We start from the raw sequence: 23614 nt of genomic DNA, 5'->3' as shown, positions 1-23614 counted from the left end.
ATTCAACATGCAAACGGATGCATATTCTGTGGTACAGTTGGGATTGCGGAGACGTCTCATCAGGGATGGGAACTGACTATTCGGGGATATTCAGCATTTAGGATGGACAGATAAAAAGGAAAAGGCAGTGAATTAGCATTACTAGCTAAAGAGGATTGTCAGTTGTAAATTGTCAATTTTGAAGAAAGATATTAGATCAGACAATGTAGAATCCGTACGGGTAGAATTGAGAATCGGCCAAAGGGCAATAAAACAGTAGTGGTGTGGTATATATGCCACAAAACTGTAGTGGTGATATTGGGAATGGCATTAAACAGAAAATTAGAGATGCATGCAGTAAAGGAACATCTGTAATTGTGGTTGACTTTAACCTGCACAGAGATTGGGCGAAACAAATTAGAAGAATTAAGAGCTAAATTGAAAAGCAGAGCCTTTAAGGCAGTGCGCCTAGTGGTATGATCAGTAAAATATTAAGAGGCCAGAGGCCCAGGTAATGTTCTGGGGACCCAGGTTTGAAACCTCCCATGGCAGATGGTGGAGTTTGAATTCAACAAACATCTGGATGGAACTAAGAGTCTAATTTTGTTTTTATTCATTTATGGGCTGAAGGCATCAATGGCTCGGCCAGGAATTATTTCTGGTTCTTAATTCCCCAAAGGGCAGTAAGAGTCAACCACACTGAGGTGGGTTTGGAGCTACATGTAGGCCAGACCAGGTAAGGATGGAAGTTTCTTTCCCTAAAGGAAATTAGTGAACCAGATGGGTTTTTCTGCCAATCATCAATGGATTCTGCCAATCATCAATGGATTCATGGTCATCATTACATTCTTCAACTCCAGATATTGAATTCAAATTTCACCATCTGTCATGGCAGGATTCAAAGCCGGTGTCCCCAGTTTTAAAATCTCCCCACCCCTGAACTCACCCCATGTTAAATCCTCCAACTCATCATTGCCTCCATGACTTGACACAACCTATCCATCTTCTCTCCCACCTATTCACCCCACCCATCCCACTGACCAACCCCCACCACTCTGTACCTGCACTCACCTATCACCATCCCACCTACCTTCACCAGCCCCACCCCTCCTCTCTCTATTAATGTCCCAGTTCCCTTCCCTTCACCATTTCTGAAGGAAGGCCCCAAACCCAAACGTCAACTTTCCTGTTCCTCTGATGCTGCTTGGCTTGCTGTGTTCATCCAGCTCTACACCCTGTTATCTCAGATCTCCAGCATCGGCAATTCTGACGATCTCTGAATTGATTTTAAACCCATCTGGTTCACTCCTGTCCTTGAGGGAAGAAAACTGCTGTCCTTACCAGGTTTAGCCTATATGGGCTCAGGGGACTCTGACTGGAGAGGATTTCTCCAACAGTACACGGCTGGGAAATGGTCAAAGTGCTGTGAGTATACCTGTCGAACTGGTACAGGAATGGAAACGCATGGGGTTTACCATACTCTTTGAAGACTGGCAAAAGATGATATGAGAAGAAGGCACTTTGAGAAAGTGCTGAAAGCTGTGGCAATAGGCCATTTGTTAGAAGGCTGGACAGGAAAGCTCAGCAAGAGCTAAAGCTGCGAACAGAGGTAACACATCTTAAAGAAGAGATAGAAAGTGACTGAGAAGGTCGGGAATTTAAATAGCTAGAGATGTAAATCTTGTGCTTGTGAACCAGTATGAAAAGCAGTGCGAGAAACTGACAAACGAAAAGGAAAACAGTGAATTGGAAACTCAAAGGGCTCTGATGCAGATGGAAGAGTTAAAGAAACAGTGTTGCAATTTGAAAACAGCTGTGAATGTAGTGCATAAGTCAGCACAAGAGCGAAAAGGAACCTCAAGCAATCATACGTAGCATATGAAGCAGACAGAGAGTTGAAAGAGTTGGATATCTGCACAAAAAGGGATAATACGTGCATTTGTGACTGCACCCTTTGAGGAGGGATGGAAGTTGGTGATGTCAAATGAGGAGGATGAACAGATGACGCAGCCAGATATAGAGAGGAGGACCCAGGGGAATGGGGTCCCCCTATGTAGGGAGGGGCAGGAGAAAGTCCTACTGTCCCTATGGCCCCCTGCTCCCCCGATCACTAGGAGATAACAGCTAGCAGTGCTAAGAGGGCAACTGCTACCACCTGATATTATATACACCACCCCTTATGCTAAAGAGATGTAGCCAAGTGTGTGGGGGATTGTCAGCCTGGGGATGACCCCCAGGAGCTGTTCCAAACTACCCAGAAGCAGAGAACTATACACAGGTTTGACAAGTGAACTTGGGTTAAAAGTGAATCTGATAAAGGCTCAGATAATGAGGCAGGTAGTGAGTTACTTGGGAGTGGTGTTAACTCCAGGAAGAAGAAAAAGACAAACAAAGAATTGAAACTGTAGCTGGACTTCCTATCCCCACAGATGTGAAGAGATTAAGATAATTTTTGGGCTTGATTGATATTGTAGAGACCATATTGATTGTTTTGCCAAAAAGGCAGCACCACTAATGATGTTACTAAAGAAAAATACCCCATGGGAATAGAAACAAGAACATGCGCAAACAATAGTAGCTTTGAAACAGGGCTTGGTGAGTGCTCCGGCCCTAAAATCCGCAACTCCAGCTGAACCATTCTCCATGGAGGTGGCTGCAACAGACTCCACAATATCAGTGGTCTTATTGCAAAACCAGTAGCCTACGCCTCGCACATGCTCACGCTAGTAGAGCGGGATATTTGGCATGTAAAAGGCATTTATTGGCAGTATTTTGGCAGTACCATGTTTTACCCAAATTGTAGAGTTGAGCCCATTGACAATTCTGACAGCACTTGCACCCATTTAGATGTTGCTGGATGGACATACTAATGACGGCACTGTTAGCCAAAACAAAATGTCTTTACTGGACACTGTTATTGCAGGGGAGAAACACTGAGGTAAAAAGGGTTAAAAGTGACTACCATGTTACCAGATAACTTAATTTATCAGGGAACTGTATCAAAACAAAATGGAGGGTATACTGGTAAAGAGAATCCAGGGAATATCCAAGACAAAAAACAAAGACAAAAATAAGAGAACAGCAAGTGATTAACGGATCACTCGTAAAAATTTTTGTTGATGGCTCTTCATCTGTACATAACAGAGAATGGAGAACTGGTTGTGATTTCTATATGGATGATGCGCAAGAACAAGAATTAGATAACATAGCTCTCAAGCTGCCAAAGATCATGAGCGCTCAAACAGCTGAACTGGCAGCAGTGGCATATATAGTCAGCTGCCTAGATAAATTCCCCCTCTAGGATCTACTATCTATTCAGATATTATCGACTTGTGCAACATTCTGATAGAATTACCTTGGAGGAAGGTGTAGGTGGTCGATTAGCAAGTTTGTAGATGACACGAAGATTGGTGGAGTAGCAGATAGTGAAGGGGACTGTCAGAGATTACAGCAGAATATAGATAGATTGGAGAGTTGGGCAGATAAATGGCAGATGGAGTTCAATCTCAGCAAATGCGAGGTGATGCATTTTGGAAGATCTAATTTAAGGGCGAGCTATACAGTAAATGGAAAGGTCCGGGGGAAAATTGATGTACAGAGAGATCTGGGAGTTCTGTTCCATTGTTCCCTGAAGGTGGCAAAGCAGGTCAATAGGGTGGTTAAGAAGGCATTTGGCATGCTTTCCTTCATCGGACAGGGTATTGAGTACAAGAGTTGGCAGGTCATGTTACAGTTGTATAAGACTTTGGTTTGGCCACATTTAGAGTACTGTATACAGTTCTGTTCGCCACATTACCAAAAGGATGTGGATGCTTTGGAGAGGGTGCAGAGGAGGTTCACCAGGATGTTGCCTGGTATGGAGGGTGCTAACTATAAAGAAAGGTTGAGTAGATTAGAATTATTTTCATTAGAAAGACGGAGATCAAGGGGAGGCCTGACTGAGGTCCACAAAATCATGAGGGGTACAGACAAGGTGGATAGCAAGAAGCCTTCTCCTAGAGTGGGGAACTCAATTACCAGGGGTCATGAGTTCAAAGGGAGAGGAGGAAAGTTTATGGCAGATATGTGTGGAAAGTTCTTTATGCAGAGGGTGGTGGGTGCCTGGAACGCGTGCCAGCTGAGGTGGTAGACGCAGACACATTAGTGTCTTTTAAGATGTATCTGGACAGGTACATGGATGGGCAGGGAGCAAAGGGATGCAGTCCCTTAGAAAATAGATGATAGGCTTAGACAGAGGATCGGCGCAAGCTTGGAGGGCCGAAGGGCCTGTTCCTGTGCTGTAATTTTCTTTGTTCTTTGAATACCTACCCTTATGGGAGGCGGAGGCTTTGTGTCAGCAGATGGTCATAACATCTGCCTCATCATTGAGATAATCTTTGAAAAGGTGAAAGAGAAAACGTATGGGGGATGAAAGTGAAAGCTCATTCTAAGTTATCAACAGAGGGGAATAGAAAAGTAGATGAATTACCCAAACAAGGCGCAGTGGCAGGAGAAGAATGGCAGCCACAGATTGAGGAAACAGGAGTGCAGAAAAATAAAGAAGTGGCCCCAAATGCCTTAGCAGGACAACAAAGGATAACGAATTACAAAAAGTGTCAGAAGGGTAGACCCTCATACCCTCATCTTTTCCTAGAGGGAACTTAACTGAGCCTCCAATTCTTTTACGTCAAGGGTCTTAACAGTTGCTACCCCGATGCACAACCTGCTCCTGCTAACTCTATCCATTCTATCAATTCTCTCTTCTTTTTTCTTTTTGATGTGAATTTACTACGACTAAGTGGGTTTTGGAGTAGGTGGTCGAAGAGGTGCTGGATTGTGCTATCATACCAGGATTGCATCTGCATATCTGACAGTTTAAAAACCACGTGTACGTGCCCATATCCTGGTACCAGAGTAACTATCTCATTCATTTCTCCCAGAACTCATCTCACTGCCCCTGTACCTCTCTGACATTTGCTGCACTGTGGTTCTGAGGTAGTTTCAGGGGTCATTGTGATACCATAAGTTGAGCTGAGGCAAGGGCAGGATGTCCCTAAGAAGTATGAAAGCTGATCCTGTTTCTGGACACATACCTAAATTCTCCTCAACCTCTCTGATCTTTGGGATAACCGCAGACTTATAGTCCACCGTAACCCAGCCTACTAAACTCATAATTACACGCAATTTCAGAACCTCAGGAAATTTTTCCTTGACCACATAAGTCCTCTAAGAATTGTCACAGACCATGTAACAGATAATTCTGCTTTCTTCACCACTGGGTCAAAGAAGGTTGGAACTGTCCAGGGACATGCCATTGTGATATACAAAAACCCACATTTCATCCCAACGCGCGAACATTACTGTGATATTTGTTCAAACATGTAATATGCATTGCTCACAATTAACCAATGTTGGCCCTCTCATTCATTAAAATTATCAGTCAAAGCATTCACTGTGGGAGGAACCGTCATTTCAAGGAAAACAATGATAATGATAACCACTTTCCCATAATGATTCTTCTTCCTACAAAACAAATGTAGTTTCAGCTCTTATGTGCAGTCAATCTGATTTTATTCCTTTTATTGGTATTTATAGTGCTAATCTCTTTACTCCCTCAGCCAATTCATGTTTGTCAAGGGCTGATTTCAGCCTTCTGTCCCGTCCTCTCATCCATTTTGGTTGGGGAGTGGATGTATCATCCATTTTATTCCCCGTTATCTTTTTCCTTTGTTTTCATTTCCATTGGTGAGCCTGAGGAGTCCATCTGACCCATAAGGGGTTCACAGATAATAGTGCACCTGCCAGATTTCCATTTTGCTCAAGTTGCTCTGGGTGCATTATCTCCAAGTCTGGGGCCCAAGACCAGCCCCAGTCTAAGTTTCCTAACTCTGGAGCATTGCATTCTCCCAACATTATGTGTCAATGGTGATAATTATCCTGCCTCCTCCTCCAAATTCATTTTAACTGGTTAATATGATATCAGCCGCTCTAGTGAGGAGCTGTTAGCACCTTGTATACAGATGGACTTGCTTTGTCTGTCACTTCGTGTGGGTGTGTAAACCTTGGGGCCAGGATGGATTTTTTTTGATGTACAGGTATCATTGGCTTTGTCTTGAATCAAAGTGGGCTTTACTTCATTGTTTCTTCTTTCCCATATTATTTGTGACCATATAATTTGCTTCTTTTACACTCTACCAGCCAGTGTACCCACTTATCTTTCATGATTCCATCTACTTCTGGCTCGGAAGGTCTGATCCTAACAGTGGCTTTGGGCCATGCACCTCACAAGCTGTTATCAACCTATAAGGAGTAAATCCTGCAGAGTTTTGGACAGGGTGGATTGCAAGAAGCTTTTTCCCAGAGTGGGGGACTCACTTACTATGGGTCACGATTTCGAGGTGAGAGGGGAAAAGTTTAAGGGAGATATGCATGGAAAGTTATTTGTGCAGACGGTGGTAGATGCCTGGAACGCTTTGCCAGCAGAGGTGGTACAGGCGGGCACAATAGCGTCATTTAAGACGTATCTAGACAAATACTTGAATGGGCAGGGAGCAGAGGTATACAGATCCTTGGAAAAATAGGCAGCTGGTTTAGATAGAAGATCTGGATCAGCACAGGCTTGGAGGGCTGAATGGCCTGTTCCTGTGCTGTAATTTTCTTTGTTCTTTGTTCTAGGAGGCTACTGTGCTTCTTATTATCATCAGGATATGAGGAAGCGCTGTTAGCCAAGTGGTCTGGTCTTTCTGCACCATTTTGACCACCATATTCTTCAAATTTTGACTCATACTTTTGACTATCCCAATGGAAATATGGAACCTTTGTTTTATCCCTAGCAGTGTCATGACATTCTGCATCACCTGGTCTGTAAAATGTGTCCCTTGATCTGATTCAGTATTCCTTAGTAAACCATGATTTTAGTGGTATCAGTTGGAATGGGAAATGCCTCTACCCATTTGGTACTATCTACTATCCCCAAGTTGTACTTCTTTCATCTGGTAGTTGAGGTTGGGGGACTTACAAGTCAATTTGTAGATTTGCCCAGGGTCTCTCTACTGGTTTTTTGTGTCTGAGGATTCCCTTCTTTACATTTTTGTCAGGGTTATTTTGGGCACACATTAAAATTTTTATCATAATGTTCCACATTCCTTTTCATTTGTGGCTACCAACCTCTTCCAACTTTCCAGGCTGTTTTCCAACCCTTGGTGTCCATATATAAATCATCTGATTTCTTTCTGTCCCTGGTATTACGAATTACCCTTCTCACTCCCTCCTTTACATGTAACCCTAGGTGTTCCTTATATTCCTCTGGCTTCTTCCCTTCTGACACCTCACAAAACCAGCAGACAAGGGAGGTGCAGTTTTAGTATGGCGCACTGACCTGTACATCACCGAGGCCAGACGCCGGCTCTCTGACACCTCCTCCTTCCGCCCCCTTTGATCATGATCCCACCCCCGACTACCAAACTATCATCTCCCAAACCAACCACAGCCTCATTACTTCTCATGACCTCCCACCCACAGCCTCAAACCTCATCATTCCCCTACCCTGCACCACCTGTCTCTATCACCTTCCCAAAATCCACAAATCTGGCTGCCCTGGTCGACACATCGTCGCCACCTGCTCCTGCCCCACTGAACATATCTCTACCTATCTCAACTCCATTTTCTCCCCTTTGGTCCAGGAACTCCCTACCTATGTCCAGGACACCACCCATGCCCTCCATCTCCTCCAAAACTTCCAATTCTCTGGTCCCCAATACCTCACCTTTACCATGGACGTCCAGTCCCTATACACCTGCATTCCCCATGCAGATGGCCTAAAGGCCCTCTGCTTCTTCCTGTCCCACAGGCCCGACCAGTCCCCCTCCAATGACACCCTCATCCGCTTAGCCGAACTCATCCTCACCCTCAACAACTTCTTTTTCAATTCCTCCCACTTCCTACAGACAAAGGGGGTGGCCATGGGTACCTGCAAAGGCCCAAGCTATGCCTGCCTCTTTGTAGGATACGTGGAACAATCCCTCTTTCAAAGCTGCACGCACTCTCCCCTATCTCTTCCTCCGTTACATTGATGACTCTTATCGGCGCCGCCCTGTGCTCCCACAAGGAGCTCAAACAGATAATTCACTTCACTAACAGCATCCACCTCAACCTTAAGTTCACCTGGACCATCTCTGATACCTCTCTCCCCAACAGCTATCTAGAATACACCTTGTCTCACCCACCTTCCTGCAAAAAGGCCACCCCCTCTTCCGAATTCCTTCGCCTCTGCCGCATCTGCACCCGGGATGAGGCATTCCACTCCTGGACATCTCAGATGTCTTCATTTTTGAAGGACAGCAACTTCCCCTCCACAGTGGTCGAAAATGCCCATGACCGTATCTGTTGCATCTCCTGCAACTCATCTCTCACACCCCCTCCCCCCAAAACAGAATCCCCCTCGTCTTCACATACCACCCCACCAACCTCCGAATCCAACGCATCATCCTCCGACACTTCTGCCATCTGCAGTCTGACCCCACTACCAAAAACAGTTTCCCTGCCCACCTTAATCTGCTTTCCAGAGGGATCATTCTTTCCGTGACTCCCTTGTCCATCCACACTCCCCTCCAGCCCCACTACCCCCGGAACATTTCCCTGCAACCAGAGCAAGTGTTGAACCTGCCCCTACACCTCCCCTCTCAGCCCCCTCCCAGGCCCTAAGAAGACTTTCCACATCAAGCAGATGTTCACCTGCACATCTGCGAATATGGTATACTGTATTAGCTATTCCTGTTGTGGCCTCCTCTACATCGGGGAAACCAAGCGGAGGCTTGGAGACTGCTTTGCGGAACACCTACGCTCAGTTCGCAACAAACAACTACACTCCAGTTGTGAACTATTTCAACTCCCTCTCCCACTCTTGAACGACATATCCATCCTGGGCCTCCTGCATGGCCACAATGATGCCACCAAAAAGATGCAGAAACAGCATCTCATATTTCGCTGGGAACCCTGTAGCCCAAGGGTATCAATGTGGACTTCACAAGCTTCAAAATTTCCCCTCCCCCGACCGCATCCCAAAACCAGCCCAGCTCGTCCCTGCCTCCCTAACCCTTCCTCCCACCTCAAGCCCCACCCCCATCTCCTATCCACTAACCCAATCCTGCCTCTTTGACCTGTCCGTCCTCCCTGGATTGACCTATCTCCTCCCTAACTCCCCACTTACATTCACCTTCACCTTCACTGGCTCCAATCACGCCTCTTTGGCCTGTCTGTCTCCTCTCAATCTATCTTCTCCTTTATCCATCTTCTACCACCTCCCCCCTCTCCCTATTTATTTCAGAAGCCCCTTCCCCTCCCCAATTTCTGAAGAAGGGTCTCAACCTAAACATCAGCTTTCCTGCTCCTCTGATGCTGCTTGGCCTGCTGTATTCATCCAGCTCTACACCTTGTTCTCTCAGATTCTCCAGCATCGGCAGTTCCTACTATCTCAGAAAATAATTCCAAGTCAATTTTCCTCAGATGCCTGCTATAAAATGCTTGAACTATCCACTCATCATGTACAGTGCCATTTGATCATTTCAAAAATTTACTATTTTGGGTATATTCACTAAATGTGGATTACTGATATAACACATTATTTAAATTTTATCTAAGTGGTCCATTATTCCAAAATATTGTTCTTCCAACTGGCTTAACATTTTCCTATTTACTGACATCATTACCGAGCAAAGTATATAATAAGTCAGGGGTTTTCAACCTTTTTGGGTGGATTTTCTCAGGCAAGTGGAGGCAGGACTGGGGGTGGAGAACCTGGAAAAAAACATGAATAACCTTCAAAAGTCAGTTTTCCCACACATTAAGTTGACTTAGAATTATATTAATATTCCTTTGCTGTCCCAGATCAAACTTATGGAATTTCCTCCCTCACAGCACTACAGATGTATCTGCACCGTATTATCTCATTTTCTTATTGGCAGTTTGGAAATGCGGAATAAGTACTAACCTAACTAGCAACGCTCACATGCTGTGAACAAATAAATAAACATGTTTCCACATTTTCTAACTCCTCTGTGACGCTGGGCCTGTGATTTCACTAGAATTGGAGTTAACCAGCTAAATTCCCTGGCTTTCAGGAAAACCCTGCCAATGGATTATCTCTGTTAATCAGGTACTAGCTGCACCCTCCCTGTGGGACGTCACATGGTTGCTTATAATGTTGTGTTCAACCATCAAGAATCTTTGATCAATGCTCTCATGGGCTCAATAAACTGTTTCCCCTACTGGATCCATCTCTTCAGCATGCATTCAAACTGTTCACCTCCTTTGTGACCTCCAGCCAAACCTTCTTAGTAAAATTGTCTGACATCCAGCTGTCATCCTCTGGATAAACTGACAGTTAACATGTTTCTACATTACTTTCTTGTCCACTATCCTTCAGACTTGTGAAACATGACAGTGAGCACACAGCAGACAGATGCAGCATTTCAATTATTGAAAATTCACGAATGGAATTGTAATATATGCACCAGTATGAATGATTTATTTTAATATAATTCAGCTGCAGTAACAAGCCCTGTTTTGATCAGTGTTGTTCCAGTAAAACAGTACATGCATAAACTGACACCAAAGGCATAAAAATACTTATTCTAAAATTGGACTTTCACATATTGACTCAAAGCATCCAGTTCATCCCTCGCATTTGCAAGCTGCTGCTTTACAAACAACAGATAAAATAAAAAGTAAAAATAAGGGCAAGATTATTTTACGGCCTACACACTATCTTTCCAATTTTCCCTCTATGTGCTGCATCAAAATACAAAATGCTGCCATGTTTTCACTCATGGGCAAGTTTAATTTTTTTTGTCCCCTTTCCACACATCAACAAAAATCCATGAGAACACCAAGAAACCTGATTCATATACAATAGATAACACTTCAAATTAACAAGGATATTCAGCTGTCGTTGCCCCAGCATCAATTCTAACTGATTTTGATTATCATTTCAACAGTTCATATTTTGTTGAAACCTTCTTGCACACCCCTAGGCAGCCTGTGAATTCCAGTGGAGAGGCCCGGCAGTCTGTGATATTAACGGTGATTTCAACAGGTATTAGGACATAAAATTATTCCCAATGGTATCAAAAGTCATATTCTTCAGTTGGGCTGTAACTACTGAGGTCATTCTGGGACAGTTAGTAGAGGCAACTTGCAGAGTTGTACACTTTGATATTCACTCTAAATAAAAGCTTAATTCTGGAACACTTGAAATGTTCCTAGAAGCCTGTACTACTTGTAATTTCTCCTCATATTAAGCCTTTGTACCCTACTGGTTTTTTTAAATTTTTAATTTAAATCCAACAGTATAATGTCATTTCAATACTGTCAGGTAAGCCATTTTTTCATAAGTTACAAATGTGATCTTCAATATGCATTAATGTCTTCAGCCCAGTGCTCCTGGCACTTTAACACTGTAAGTCACTTTGTGTAACCCTTAGGTCAACAGAACAGTGCTATCGTCCTTCACTTTTTTGACCCAATACTCAGCTCAGTGATTCTCCTGAAAGAGACAATCATATTTGGAAAAGAATGGTTTCTTCCCATCACATAGGAGAGATCACACACTATCAGTAATGTTTCACCTTTTGTCCTGCAATTTGACATGGAAAACTCAGTCACCACGACAGAGACATCAAACTGATTGTTCCCAAAACAGAAATGATGCCACAAAATACAAACCTGAAATGGGGGGAATGATCAAAATGTCAAGCAATTAAGAGTTTTTTCCTCTGGCAATGCACCTACATTTCAAATTTTAATTTATTTTTCTCTACTTATATGCTGATGAACCTTTTGTGTAGTTGAACTTTTTCTGTTTTGCTTCAATTTTTAACATTTGTGAGCAATGTTTTCTCTTTCTATGTCTATAATAGACAGCTGAGAGTGAAACACAAGTCAGCTGACCTTTTGTTTTCTTTGAGCTCTTAAATATAACATCAGAAAGCTTTCAAAAAGGAACCATGAATGTTTATTTGGATGATTATTCTGCAGAATAATTCCCATCCTCAAAACATGACCATGAGCTTCCTGACTAGCTATATTAATTTACTGCCCCACTCCAAGCTTAGCTTGCTAGATTGTCGCAATGATGCTCAAAAGTTCTAAGCGCAGCACTTTACCCTAGCCACTTTATAGCCTTTCAACTGAACATCTGACTTTCGAAGAAAAGTCACACCAGATTAAATGTTAGTTCTGTTTTCTGTCCACAGATACTTCCAGACCAGTTGAGTTTCTCGGGAATTTTGGTGTTATTTTAGATTTCCAGTATCCGCAGTATTTTTAACAATAGCTAATAAAATCTTAGTTTCCTTGCAATTCTGGTCAGCCTTGAAATTATTAGTACGTGATCGGTAATATCAAACGAAAATCACTCCAATTTCAAGCTCCAGTATGATTCTTCAAAGCTTCCAACACACCATTTGATCGTAAATCAAATTTTAAGCATTGCTGTTATTTGGAATTGTTAGACAGCTTTTGCAAAATCAACAGTCACAGTCAATTATCCGACAGGGAAGTTCGCTATTTCAAAAACAGAAATGGATTACGTCCAAAAAATGTTTTTGCTTCTTTAATATAATCCATTTGTTTTAGATTATTAAGAAACATGTCCCTATCCCGAATCGTCTCCAATGCAGTCTCGCCTTAAATATCCACGCTCATAAGTACTGAGCTGTACAATTATTTTTAATTTTAGCATTCATCTTCAGCACAACCTCGGAACACATTTTACAGCATAACTTCGGAATTTAACTAGTCCTCGTATGTAATGATTGGAATTTTAAAAATGACTTGAACGCTGTATAGGACTGGCTACTTGATTTGCTAGCAAGCATGCAACGAGGTGTAAATATCGTTAGGCAACAAGCCCTAAAAATGGAGTTAAATAACCGTCAATGGAATTATTGGCGGCAGATGCGGTAAAATCTCATCACAGGAGATTTAAGAGTCTGACACTCTTTGTTGCTTAATATATTCTCCCGGTAGCTCAGTTCAATGAATAAAATGCTCAGTTGATTCACATTTAAATTGAGGCTGAACTTCATCCCACACCAGAATCGCGTTCTTCACAGCTGCCAAATGGAGCCCTGTATTTGCAACCCACTATATTTGCAACCACTCAGAATGCCGCGCAAGTTAAAATTTCTCAATTTAAAAAAGTCTAAAAAGGTGGGGGAATATTCGGAATTGCTTTGAAATTTTACATATCTAAAATGTTTTAATAATTGTTGCATGTTAGGTGCCTTGCAAAGTGCAAGCCCTCATTAAAAGTCACGAACTATCCCCCAAAATCCGAAAAATACATCTCATTCTTCAGCCAACCGCAAAATGCACGTGATCTGAAATTGATTTTACCAATGTAGACAAGAGAAAGAATAACTCTGGACAACCCTACAGAATACTGTGTACAAACCACAGTTACGCCAATTGTTCAGATTTATTACTTTTAAATTGGTCCATAAGCCTTCAAGTACATGACGAACAGATTTCCAATCTCATCAGCGGTATAGCTGCGGTATGTTAAGCGCTGTTTGCTGTAAACTCGCAATTACTATGGAAAGCGTACTTTTTTCAGTGGTTACAACACTGCCTTCGCTCAATTTAGACTGCCTATTCTGAACGTTCTCTCCTCCCCTACACCGTCTCTTTACGGAAGCTTGTTCATCAGCCGTCACACATTTGTTTGTTTCGGTAAAAGAATCTGTAAACCCCGATACTTAAAAGGCAATTATGTAACAGCTCACGAACAAAGAACTACTCCCATTTTCAGTGGTTAATACTGTATTCCTCCCCCAATAAATACATCTTCTCACCTGTTCGACACAATCCGTCGTAGCATGAAGCAATGGGATTTGGCCATGAACGGATGAAAACAAGGACGCACGAACTGATTTTTTTTGTTTCAGCATAAAATTAGCTCAAAGAGAAACAGCTCAGTGTATAAGCTAAAGGGGAAATGTAGATAAAAGCAGCAAAAATTCCCAATCGCAACTGCGTTCCTGGTCGCTTCGGCGACAACCTGGCTGCTGCCTACTCCTTGGTACCCTCTGGGTACAGCGTCAGCCGGCAAAACCAGCACGAGCGACTAAACAGCTCCAAGCGCACGCATTCTGCCACGCCCCTCCAATGACGCGCGCTCTTCCATGACTCGCGCTCTGCCGTGCTCTGCAGCCAGCTCCACCGCATTCGTGACTTGCACCTAGACTCCGCCACCAGTACCCTGAGCGGCGCTTCATTTAGCGAGCGCTTTGGATCTCGCCTCTTTCGACAATCTTCCAACTTACCCAGCGTCCATATCCCTCCACACCTATCCCATCAATGGACCCGTCTAGATGCTTTTTAAATAATGAAATTGTACTCCCTTCCGCGACTACCTTTGGCAGCCCGTTCCAGACAATCCATCATCTGCCTCTCTAGACCCTTTTGTATCGCTCCCCTCACACCGTAAACCTATGCTCTCTAGTTTAAGACTCCCTGACCATGGGGAAAAGCTGTTAGCTATCCACCTTATGTTATAATTTATAGACTCTATAAGGTCACCCTTCAGTCTCCTGTGCCCCAGGGAAAAGAAGTTCCAGCCTATCCAACATTTCCTTGTAACTCAAAACCTTCCAGTCCAGGTAGCATCCTTTTTTTTCTGTACTCTTTCAACTTTAATGATATCATTTCTATAGTAGGGCAACGAGAATTGTATGCAGTACTCCAGATGTGGCCTCAGCAATGTTTTGTACAGCTATAACAAAAAATTCCAACTCCTATACTCAGTGCTCTGACTGATGAAAGCAAGCAATCTGTGACTTGACTTTCATAGAGCTATGAACCTGTACCTCTAGATCTCTAATTTTATTTTGACAAAGAAAATTCAGTTCATATGTCCTTTTTTTTCATCCGTTTATGTTCAGGGACTTACACCAAATCCCATTGCTTCATGCTATGACCGAGAGTGTTCAGGCCCAAGGCCCTACTGTTGAGCGCTTAAGTCCTGCCCTGGTTTGACCTATTAAAATGCAACACCTCACATTTATTTAAATTAAATCCCATCTGCTATTCCTCAGCCCACTGGCCCAGTTGATTTGGGCCTTGTTCCTCAGGATTTTACCTGGAAGTTCTGCTGCCACTGTTCACCCCTAGGTTTGTTCTGTCTTTCTTCCTCTCCCCTTGCTGCTCTGACTAGGTTTGGGAAATGTCTCACAAACTAGTCAAGCAACAGCCTGACACAGTCAAATTCAGAATCACACTTTACAGACAATGTCCCAGGCATTACCATCACGATTACCATCTCTGGGTAAGTCCTGAATCACCAGCAGGACATGCCCAGCAGAGGCACTGTGGGTACAATTTGCCTGGGGATCCTCAATATTGAATCTGGACCCCATTAGTGTCCTATAGCATTAGTTCAGATATTGGCAAGGGAACATTGCATCCTCCTTCAGATGATGAATCAGTGCTTCTCAATGTTAGACAAAATTTGGAGACAGCATGAGGGTTATAAGGGCACAAGAATGTATTCTGCATAGGGAATTTCAGAGTTTACCACCAAGTGGCTGAGCAACAACATTACTGACCAAGCTTGTCAAGTCCTAAAGGATATAACAGTCAGACTGGGTCTGCTGCATACTTCACTTCATCCTCACAAATCTGTCAGCTGCAGATGAATCTGTCCATGACAGTAAGGGTAAGAGTGACCACTGTGCAGTCCTCATGACACTAAATCCCACCTTCAAATTGAGAATATCCTCCATTGTCTTATGTGGTATTATCACTGTGCTAAATGGGGCAGGCTTCAAACAAATTTAGCAACACAAGACAGGGCATCCATGAGGCACTGTGGGCCATCAAGACCAGCCAAATTGTACTCCAACACAACTTGAACTTCATGACCTTGCAAATTTCTGACTCAATCATTACCATCAAGTCAGGGTATCAAACCTGGTTCACTAGGGAGTGCAGGAAGGCATATCAGGAGCAACACTAGGCATATCTAAAAAGTGGTGTTATCCAAACAGAACAACTTGTGTGCTAAACAGTTTAAGCAGCAAGTAATAGATAGAGCTAGGCTATCCTACAACCAACTGATCACTCCTGGCATATCAGTCATGAATGGTGATGGACAATTATTCAACCCACTAGACGAGGATGCTCAACCAATATTCCCATCCTCAATGATTGAAAAAAGAACCTTGCAAAAGATAAGGCTGAAGCACTTACTTAGCCAGACGTGATTGATCCATCTCAGCCGCCTTCAGTTGCTCTCAGCAATCACAGATATCAGCTTTCAGCCAATTCAATTCAATCTACAGCGTATCAAGAAACTAGAGGAACTGGATACTACATAGGCCCTGACAATGTTTTGGGAATAGTATTGAAAATTGTGCTCCAGAGCTTGCCGCACCCGTAGCCGAACTCTTCCAGTGCATTGAGAACATTGGCATCTACTTGACAAAGTGGAAGTTGTCCAAGTTTGTCTGTACACAAAAAGCAGGACAAATCCAACCCAGCCAATTACTATCCCATTAGTCTACTCGCAACCATTAGTAAAATAATGGAAGATGTCATGACAGAACGTAGAACATGGAACAGTACAGCACAGCACAGGCCCTTCGGCCCATGATGTTGTGCTGAACTTTTACCCTAATCCTAAGTAAAAACCAAAAGAACTGCGGATGCTGTAAATCAGGAACAAAAACAAAGTTGGTGGAAAAGCTCAGCAGGTCTGGCAGTATCTACGGAGGAGAAAACAGAGTTAACATTTCGAGTCCGGTGACCCTTCCTCAGTTCACCGGACATAAAACATTAACTCTGTTTTCTCCTCGACAGATGCTGCCAAACCTGCTGAGCTTTTCCAACCTTTTTGACCCTAATCCTAAAGTCTATCCAACCTCCACCCCTATCTTATACTATCATCCATATGCCTATCTATTAGCCGCTTAAATGCCCCTAATGTAGTCGACTCCACTACCCTCTCTGGCAATACATTTCACGCCCCAACCACTCTTTGAGTTTACCTCTGACATCTCCCACTTAAAGTGAGTGACCTCCAATCACTTTAAAACTATGCCCCCTCATAATAGCTACCTCCACCCGAGGAAAAAGTCAATGGCTGTCCATGCTATCTATACCTCTGACCATTTTGTACACTATCAAGTCACCTCTCATCTTTCATCGTTCTAAACAGAAAAGCCATAGCTCTCTCAACCTTTCCTCATAAGACCTTCCCTCCATTCCAGGCAACATTCTGGTAAATTTCCTCTGCACCTTTTTCAACCTCCACATCTTTCCTGTAATAAGGCAACCAGAACTGGACACAATACTCCAGATGTGACTGAATCAGGCTTTTGTATAGCTGCAGCACAACTTTATGGCTCTTAAACTCAATCCCTCGATTAATGAAAGCTAACACACCATACGCCTTCATAACAACTCTATCCACCTGGGTTGCAGCTTACAGGGAACTGTGAACATGAACCCCAAGATCCCTCGGCTCCTCCACACTGCCAAGAAGCTTGCTGTCAACCCTGTATTCTGCTTTTAAGTTTGTCCTTCCAAAATGAATCACGTCACACTTTTCAGGTTTAAACTCCATCTGCCACTTCTCAGCCCAGCTCTGCATCCTGTCAATGTCACTTTGTAACCTAGAACAGCCCTCCGCACTGTCCACAACACGACCCACCCATGAACTTACTAATCCATCCTTTCAGTCCTTCATCCAAATCATTTATAAAAATCACAAATAGAAGAGGACCCAGGACAGATTCCTGTGGTACCTCACAGCACCAGGGACCCAGGTTCGAATTCACCCTCGGGCGACGGTGTGTGTGGAGCTTGCATATTCTACCCATGTCTGCGTAGGTTTCCTTTGGGTGTTCTGGTTTCCTCCCGCAGTCCACAGATATGCAGGTTAGGCGGATTGGCCGTGCTAAATTTTTTACAGGAGGGATGTGTCTGGGTGGGATGCTCTAAGGTTTGTTGGGCCAAAGGGCCTGCTTCCATACTATAGGGATTCTATGATTCTACAACCACTCGTGACTGAGCACCATGTTGAATATTTTCCATCCACTACTATCCTTTGTCTTCTAAGAGTCAGCCAATTCTGAATCCAATTGTCCATATTTCCCCCATCTCATGCCTCCTTACGTTCTGCATGAGCCTACCATGAGGAACCTTATCAAACACCTTACTTAAATCCATGTATACCACATCCACTGCTCTACCTTCATCCACGTGTTTGGTCACTCTTCAAAGAATTCAATAAGGTTTGTGAGGCCTGAACTACCCCTCACAAATCCATGTTGACTGTCACAAATCAAACTGTGCCTATCCAAGTGATTAAGACTAACTGGCCTATGATTTCCGGGATTATCCCTATTTCCTTTTTTGATCAAGGGAATAACATTTGCCTCTGTCCAATCTTCCAGCACTATGCCCATGGACAGTGAGGACAAAAACATCATCACCAAAGGCCCTGCAATCTCTTCCCTGGCTTCCCATAGAATCCTTGGATAAATCCCATCAGGGCCAGGGGGCTTATCTATCTTCAACTTCCTCAAAATTCCAAGCACATCTTCCTAACTGACATCTTACTTTTGTAACTTTTATAGTCCAAAGAAAATTAGAACACAGGAGGGAGGAGAGAGGGAGATGAGGAGTTCAGAAGAAGACTGTTTTACATGGTTTTCGTTGGTTCTAGGAGGGATCTTCTTTGTAGTGGACTGAGTTCAGGAGATTTACTTATTTCATGCAGTTGTTAAGGATTTATTAGTAGCGTTAGTAGTGGTGGAATAATAATGAAGAGCAGGAATCTTATTTTGTAAAGCTTACTCCAGGAATCACAGCCAGAGAGGGCCGAGCATTTGTTTAGAATGTCCGCCTTATAGAGGATCTGAGTAAGAGGCTGTTTTGATTGCTGGGAATTAAGCTGAGTGTTGGATTTTAATACTTACACCTTAATTGTTTTCTCTTTTGCATACTTAAAGTTTAAAAGCGCAGATAAGAGAGGGGTAGACTTTATAAAAAGTTGGATTTAAAGCTTCTTCTTGTATAATATAAAATATAAGATCTTTCAAAACAATCATATGAAGGCTGAATAAATCTCCCTGTGAGGATATTGGTCCTCCTCCAGTTCAGGAGAAACCCATCCCTTTTGAATATGTCTCTTATGCCTCAGAAGACATCCCAATGATCCAAAAGTCTGAATCCTTGCCCCCTGCACCATCTCCCCAGCCATTCATTTATCTGGATTATTTTCTCCCAGCACAGAGTGTTAGCAGCAACGGTCTGTGGTGGCTTGATTGAGCAAACTGGTTTTTAGGCAAGTCTATGTTAGCTAATTTTTAAAGGGCAAAGATGGTAGTCAGTAGAGTGATATGCTCCTCCTGTTGGATGTAGGAAATTAGAGAACAGTTGGCTGTCCCTGGAGACTATATCTGCAGGAAGTGTGTTTGGATACCTCTCATATCAGACTGGCTGGGTTGGAAAGGCAGTTAGATTCACTGAGGAGCAAACAGGAGGCACACAATGTGATGGTTAGTAGCTTCAGAGAGGTGGTCACACCACAGGTACAGTCAGGTAGATAGGTGACCGTCAGAAGAGGTAGGAAGGTAGTGCAGTTGTTTCACTGGCCACCCCTCTCTCAAATATTCCATTTTGGCTACCGTTGAGGGTGAATGCCTCTTAGAGGAAAATAACAATGATAATCAGGTCTTGGGTATAACAACTGAATTTTCTATTAAGCAGGGTTTGTCAAGGTTCAAGTGATGAATTGTTTTAGGGGATTCTCCAGTCAGAGACACAGACCAGCGATTCTGCAGTCGTGAGCAAGAATTCAGGATGTTGTTTTGTATCCCTGGTGCCAGAGTCAAGGATGCCTTGGAGAGGTTGCAACAAAATATCAAAGGGGAGAGTGAGCAGCTGGAGGTCACTGTACATTTTGATATAAATGATATTGGTAGGGAAAGGGATGAGGTTTTGAGAGAATATAGGAAGTTAGGTAGGAGGTTAAAAAGGAGAACCTCAAGAGGTACTGATCTCTGGGAATACTTCTGTTGCCATCTGCTAGTGAGAGCAGGAATAGAAAGATAGACCAGATAAATGAATGGCTCAGGAGATAGTGCAGGAGGCAAGGATTCAGACTTTTGGATCATTGGGATGTCTTCTGAGGCATAAGAGACATATACAAAAGGGATGGGTTTCTCCTTAACTGGAGGGGTACCAATATCCTCACAGGGAGATTTGTACAGCCTTTACATGATAGTTTTGAAAGATCTTATCATAAACAGCAAAAGGAAAGGTTCAACCCTTTCCCTCTGCAATATACTTTGCAGACATTCAACCCTGGTGATGCATCACTCCAATCTTCACCTTAAAGTTTCTGACAGTCACAATACAGCAAACTTTGTCTTAACCAGCACCTTATGAAACTGGCATTTCTCCATTTTTGCAGCAGCAGCGGGAGCAGTGAGAGTGAGGACCAGGGGGCTGCCAAGAAGGTAGGTTTCCCATGTAAATACTGCACTCATGGAATCAGCGGCCTCCATTTTTGTAGCAGGAGCAGGAGCGGTAAGAATGAGGAGCAAGGGGCTGCCAATAAGATGATTCCCATTTAAATTCTTACCTCGTGGAATCAGCGGCCTCTATTTTTGCTGCTGCAGCGGGAGCGGTGAGAGCGAGGACCAGGGGGCTGCTGAGAACAAAGAACAAAGAAAATTACTGCACAGGAACAGGCTCTTCGGCCCTCCACACCTGTGCTAATCCAGATCCTCGATCTAAACCTGTGGCCTATTTTCCAAGGATCTGTATTCCTCTGCTCCCTGCCCATTCATGTATCTATCTAGATATATCTTAAATGACTCTTCCGTGCCCACTTCTACCACCTCCGCTGGCAATGCGTTCCAGGAACCCACCACCCTTTGCATAAGGAGATTTCCATGCATATCTTCCCAAAACCTTTCCCCTCTCACTTTGAAATTGTGACCCCTAGTAATTGAGTCCCCCACTCTAGGAAAAAGCTTCTTGCTGTCCATCCAGTCTATACCTCTCATGATTTTGTAGACCTCAATCAGGTCCCACTTCAACCTCCGTCGTTGTAATATAAATAATCCTAATCCACTCAACCTCGCTTCAAAGCTAGCGCCCTCTATACCAGGCAACATCCTGGTGAACCTCCTCTGCACCCTCTTCAAAGCATCCACATCCTTTTGGTAACATGATGACCAGAACTGTATGCAGTATTCCAAATGTGGTCGAACCAAAGTCCTGTACAACTATAACATGACCAGCCAACTCTTGTGCTCAATGCCCTGTCCAATGGATGAAAGCTTGCCGTATGCCTTCTTGACCACTCTATCCACCTGCGTTGCCATCTTCAGGGTACAATGGACCTGAACGCCCAGATCTCTCTATACATCAATTTTCCCCAGGGCTTTTCCATTTACCACATAGTTTGCTCTTGAGAATGTAACTTTCCCATTTAAATACTTATCTTGTAGAATCAGCGGCCTCCATTTTTGCTGCAGCAGCATAAGCAGTAAGACCGAGGACCTGGGGGCTGCTGGGAAGGTAAGTTCTTCATTTCGGCAGTGGAGCTGAGTGGGACTAGTCGAATTGCGCTGTGGGAAGGTGAGTGAACTGATATATTTGGGCAGTGGCTAAACCCGAGACACTACACATGTAGTGTCTCCCACCCGCCGTCCTGCTCTAAGCAAAATAAAAGACTCTGAGATGTGTTGATAAGGTAAGGTTTTTCTTTTTCCTTTTTTTTATCGTGAGCTGGTAAGTAGTGTGATTGGTAACATTATTTTTCATTTCATTTATCTATTATTTGATATTATAGCAGGACTAAACTAAGCTTAAGAGTAAAAATTGCAGGAGATACCAGAGCTGTGTTATGCTCCTCTTGCTCAGCGTGGGAGCTCAGGAACGCAGCTGATGTCCCTGACACGTGCAGGTGGTTTGTCCAGCTGCAGTCTTGTTAGACCGCATGATGGCTCTGGAGCTGGGGATGGATGCACTTTGGAGCATCCGCAATGCTAAGGAAGTCTTGGATAGCACGTTTAGCAAATTGGTCACACCACAGATTAAGATTGCTAAGGGAGAAAGGGAATGGGTAACCAAAAGGCAGAGAAAAAGCAGGAAGGCACCGCAGATGTCCCCTGCGATCATCTCCCTCTAAAACAGGTATACCGTTTTGGGTACTGTTGGGGAGATGGCTCACCAGTGGAAGGCAGCTGTAGCCAGATTCATGGCACCGTGGCTGGCTCTGCTGTGCAGAAGGGTGGGAAAAAGAGTGGAAAGGCAATAATCATAGGGGATTCGATTGCAAGGGGAGTAGATAGGCGGTTCCGTGGTCAAAAATAAGACTCCCGAATGGTATAACATGGTGTGAAGCTGGAGGAACACAACAGGCCATAGTAAATGTACTGTATCCGCTGTTCCCATTGTGGCCTCCTCTACATCAGGGAAACCAAACGGAGGCTTGGGGACCGCTTTGCAGAATACTTACGCTCAGTTTGCAACAAACAATTACACCTCCCAGTCGCAAACCATTTCAACACTCCGCCAGACTCCTTGGATGATATGTCCATCCTGGGCCTCCTGCATTGCCACAATGATGCCACCCGAAAGATGCAGGAACAGCATCTCATATTTCGCTTGGGAACCCTGCAGCCCAAGGGTATCAGTGTGGGCTTCACAAACTTCAAAATCTCCCCTCCCCTGGCCACATCCCAACACCAGCCCAGCTAAGTCCATGGCTCCCTCACCATTCCTCCCACCTCAAGCCTCTCCCCCATCACCTACCCACTAACCTCATCCCGCCTCCTTGACCTGTCCATCCTCCCTGGACCAACTATCCCCTCCCTAACTCCCGACCTACATTCACCTTCACTGGCTCCAACCCCGCCTCTCAGACCTGACTGTCTCCTCGCACCCTATCTTCTCCTTTATCCATCTTCTATCCGCCTCCCCCGTCTCCCTATTTATTTCAGAAACTCCTTCCCCTCCCCAATTTCTGAAGGAGGGTCTTGACCCAAAAAGTCAACTTTCCTGCTCCTCTGATGCTGCTTGGCCTGCTGTGCTAATCCAGCTTCACACCGTGTTATCTCAGATTCTCCAGCATCGGCAGTTCCTACTATCCCCCGAATGGTATGTTGCCTCCCAGGTGCACAGAGTGCACAGGTCAGGGATGTCTCAGATTGACTGCAGGACATTCTGAAGGGGGAGGATGAACACCCAGCTGTAGTGGTGCATATAGGCACCAATGAAAGCGGTAATAAATAGAATGAGGTCCTACAAGCAGAATTTAGGGCGTTAGGAACCAAGTTAAAAAGTAGGACCTGAAGAAGGGTTTAGACCTGAAATGTCAGCCTTTCTGATCCTCTGATGCTGCTTGGTCTGCTGTGTTCATCCAGCTCTACACCGCGTTATCTCCCTCAGAGGTAATAATCTCAGGATTGCTACCAGTGCCACATGTTAGTCAGAGTAGAAATGAAAGAATAGGCAGGATAAATGGGTGGATTGAGAGATGGTGCAGGAGGGAGGGATTCAGATTTTTGCGACATTGGGACTGGTTCTGGGGGAAATGGGTCCTTACAAGTTGGATGATCTACACCTGGGCATGACT

At 43.9% G+C, this 23614-nt stretch overlaps 1 protein-coding gene across 8 annotated transcripts in view; it reads right to left on the bottom strand.

The window, feature by feature from the left end:
- Positions 1-23614, bottom strand: part of fstl5 (follistatin-like 5) — a 568620-nt gene that overhangs the window by 421555 nt on the left and 123451 nt on the right. For 2 of the 8 annotated variants that reach the window (XM_048534768.2, XM_059645024.1), the window contains exons 1-2: positions 13812-14095; positions 9701-9753 (exon numbers count right to left, since the gene is read on the bottom strand). In XM_048534768.2, coding sequence (XP_048390725.1) covers positions 9701-9753; positions 13812-13907 — 149 coding nt within the window. In that variant the 5' untranslated portion in view covers positions 13908-14095. Of the gene's footprint in view, positions 1-9700; positions 9754-13811; positions 14099-20608; positions 20678-23614 lie in introns of those variants that run through there. The other 6 variants (XM_059645031.1, XM_059645027.1, XM_059645034.1 and 3 more) reach the window with 5 other exon arrangements.

Source organism: Stegostoma tigrinum, chromosome 1 (assembly GCF_030684315.1).
Source record: "Stegostoma tigrinum isolate sSteTig4 chromosome 1, sSteTig4.hap1, whole genome shotgun sequence".
Lineage (NCBI taxonomy): Eukaryota > Metazoa > Chordata > Chondrichthyes > Orectolobiformes > Stegostomatidae > Stegostoma > Stegostoma tigrinum.
This window is presented reverse-complemented; position numbering and strand designations above follow the sequence as displayed.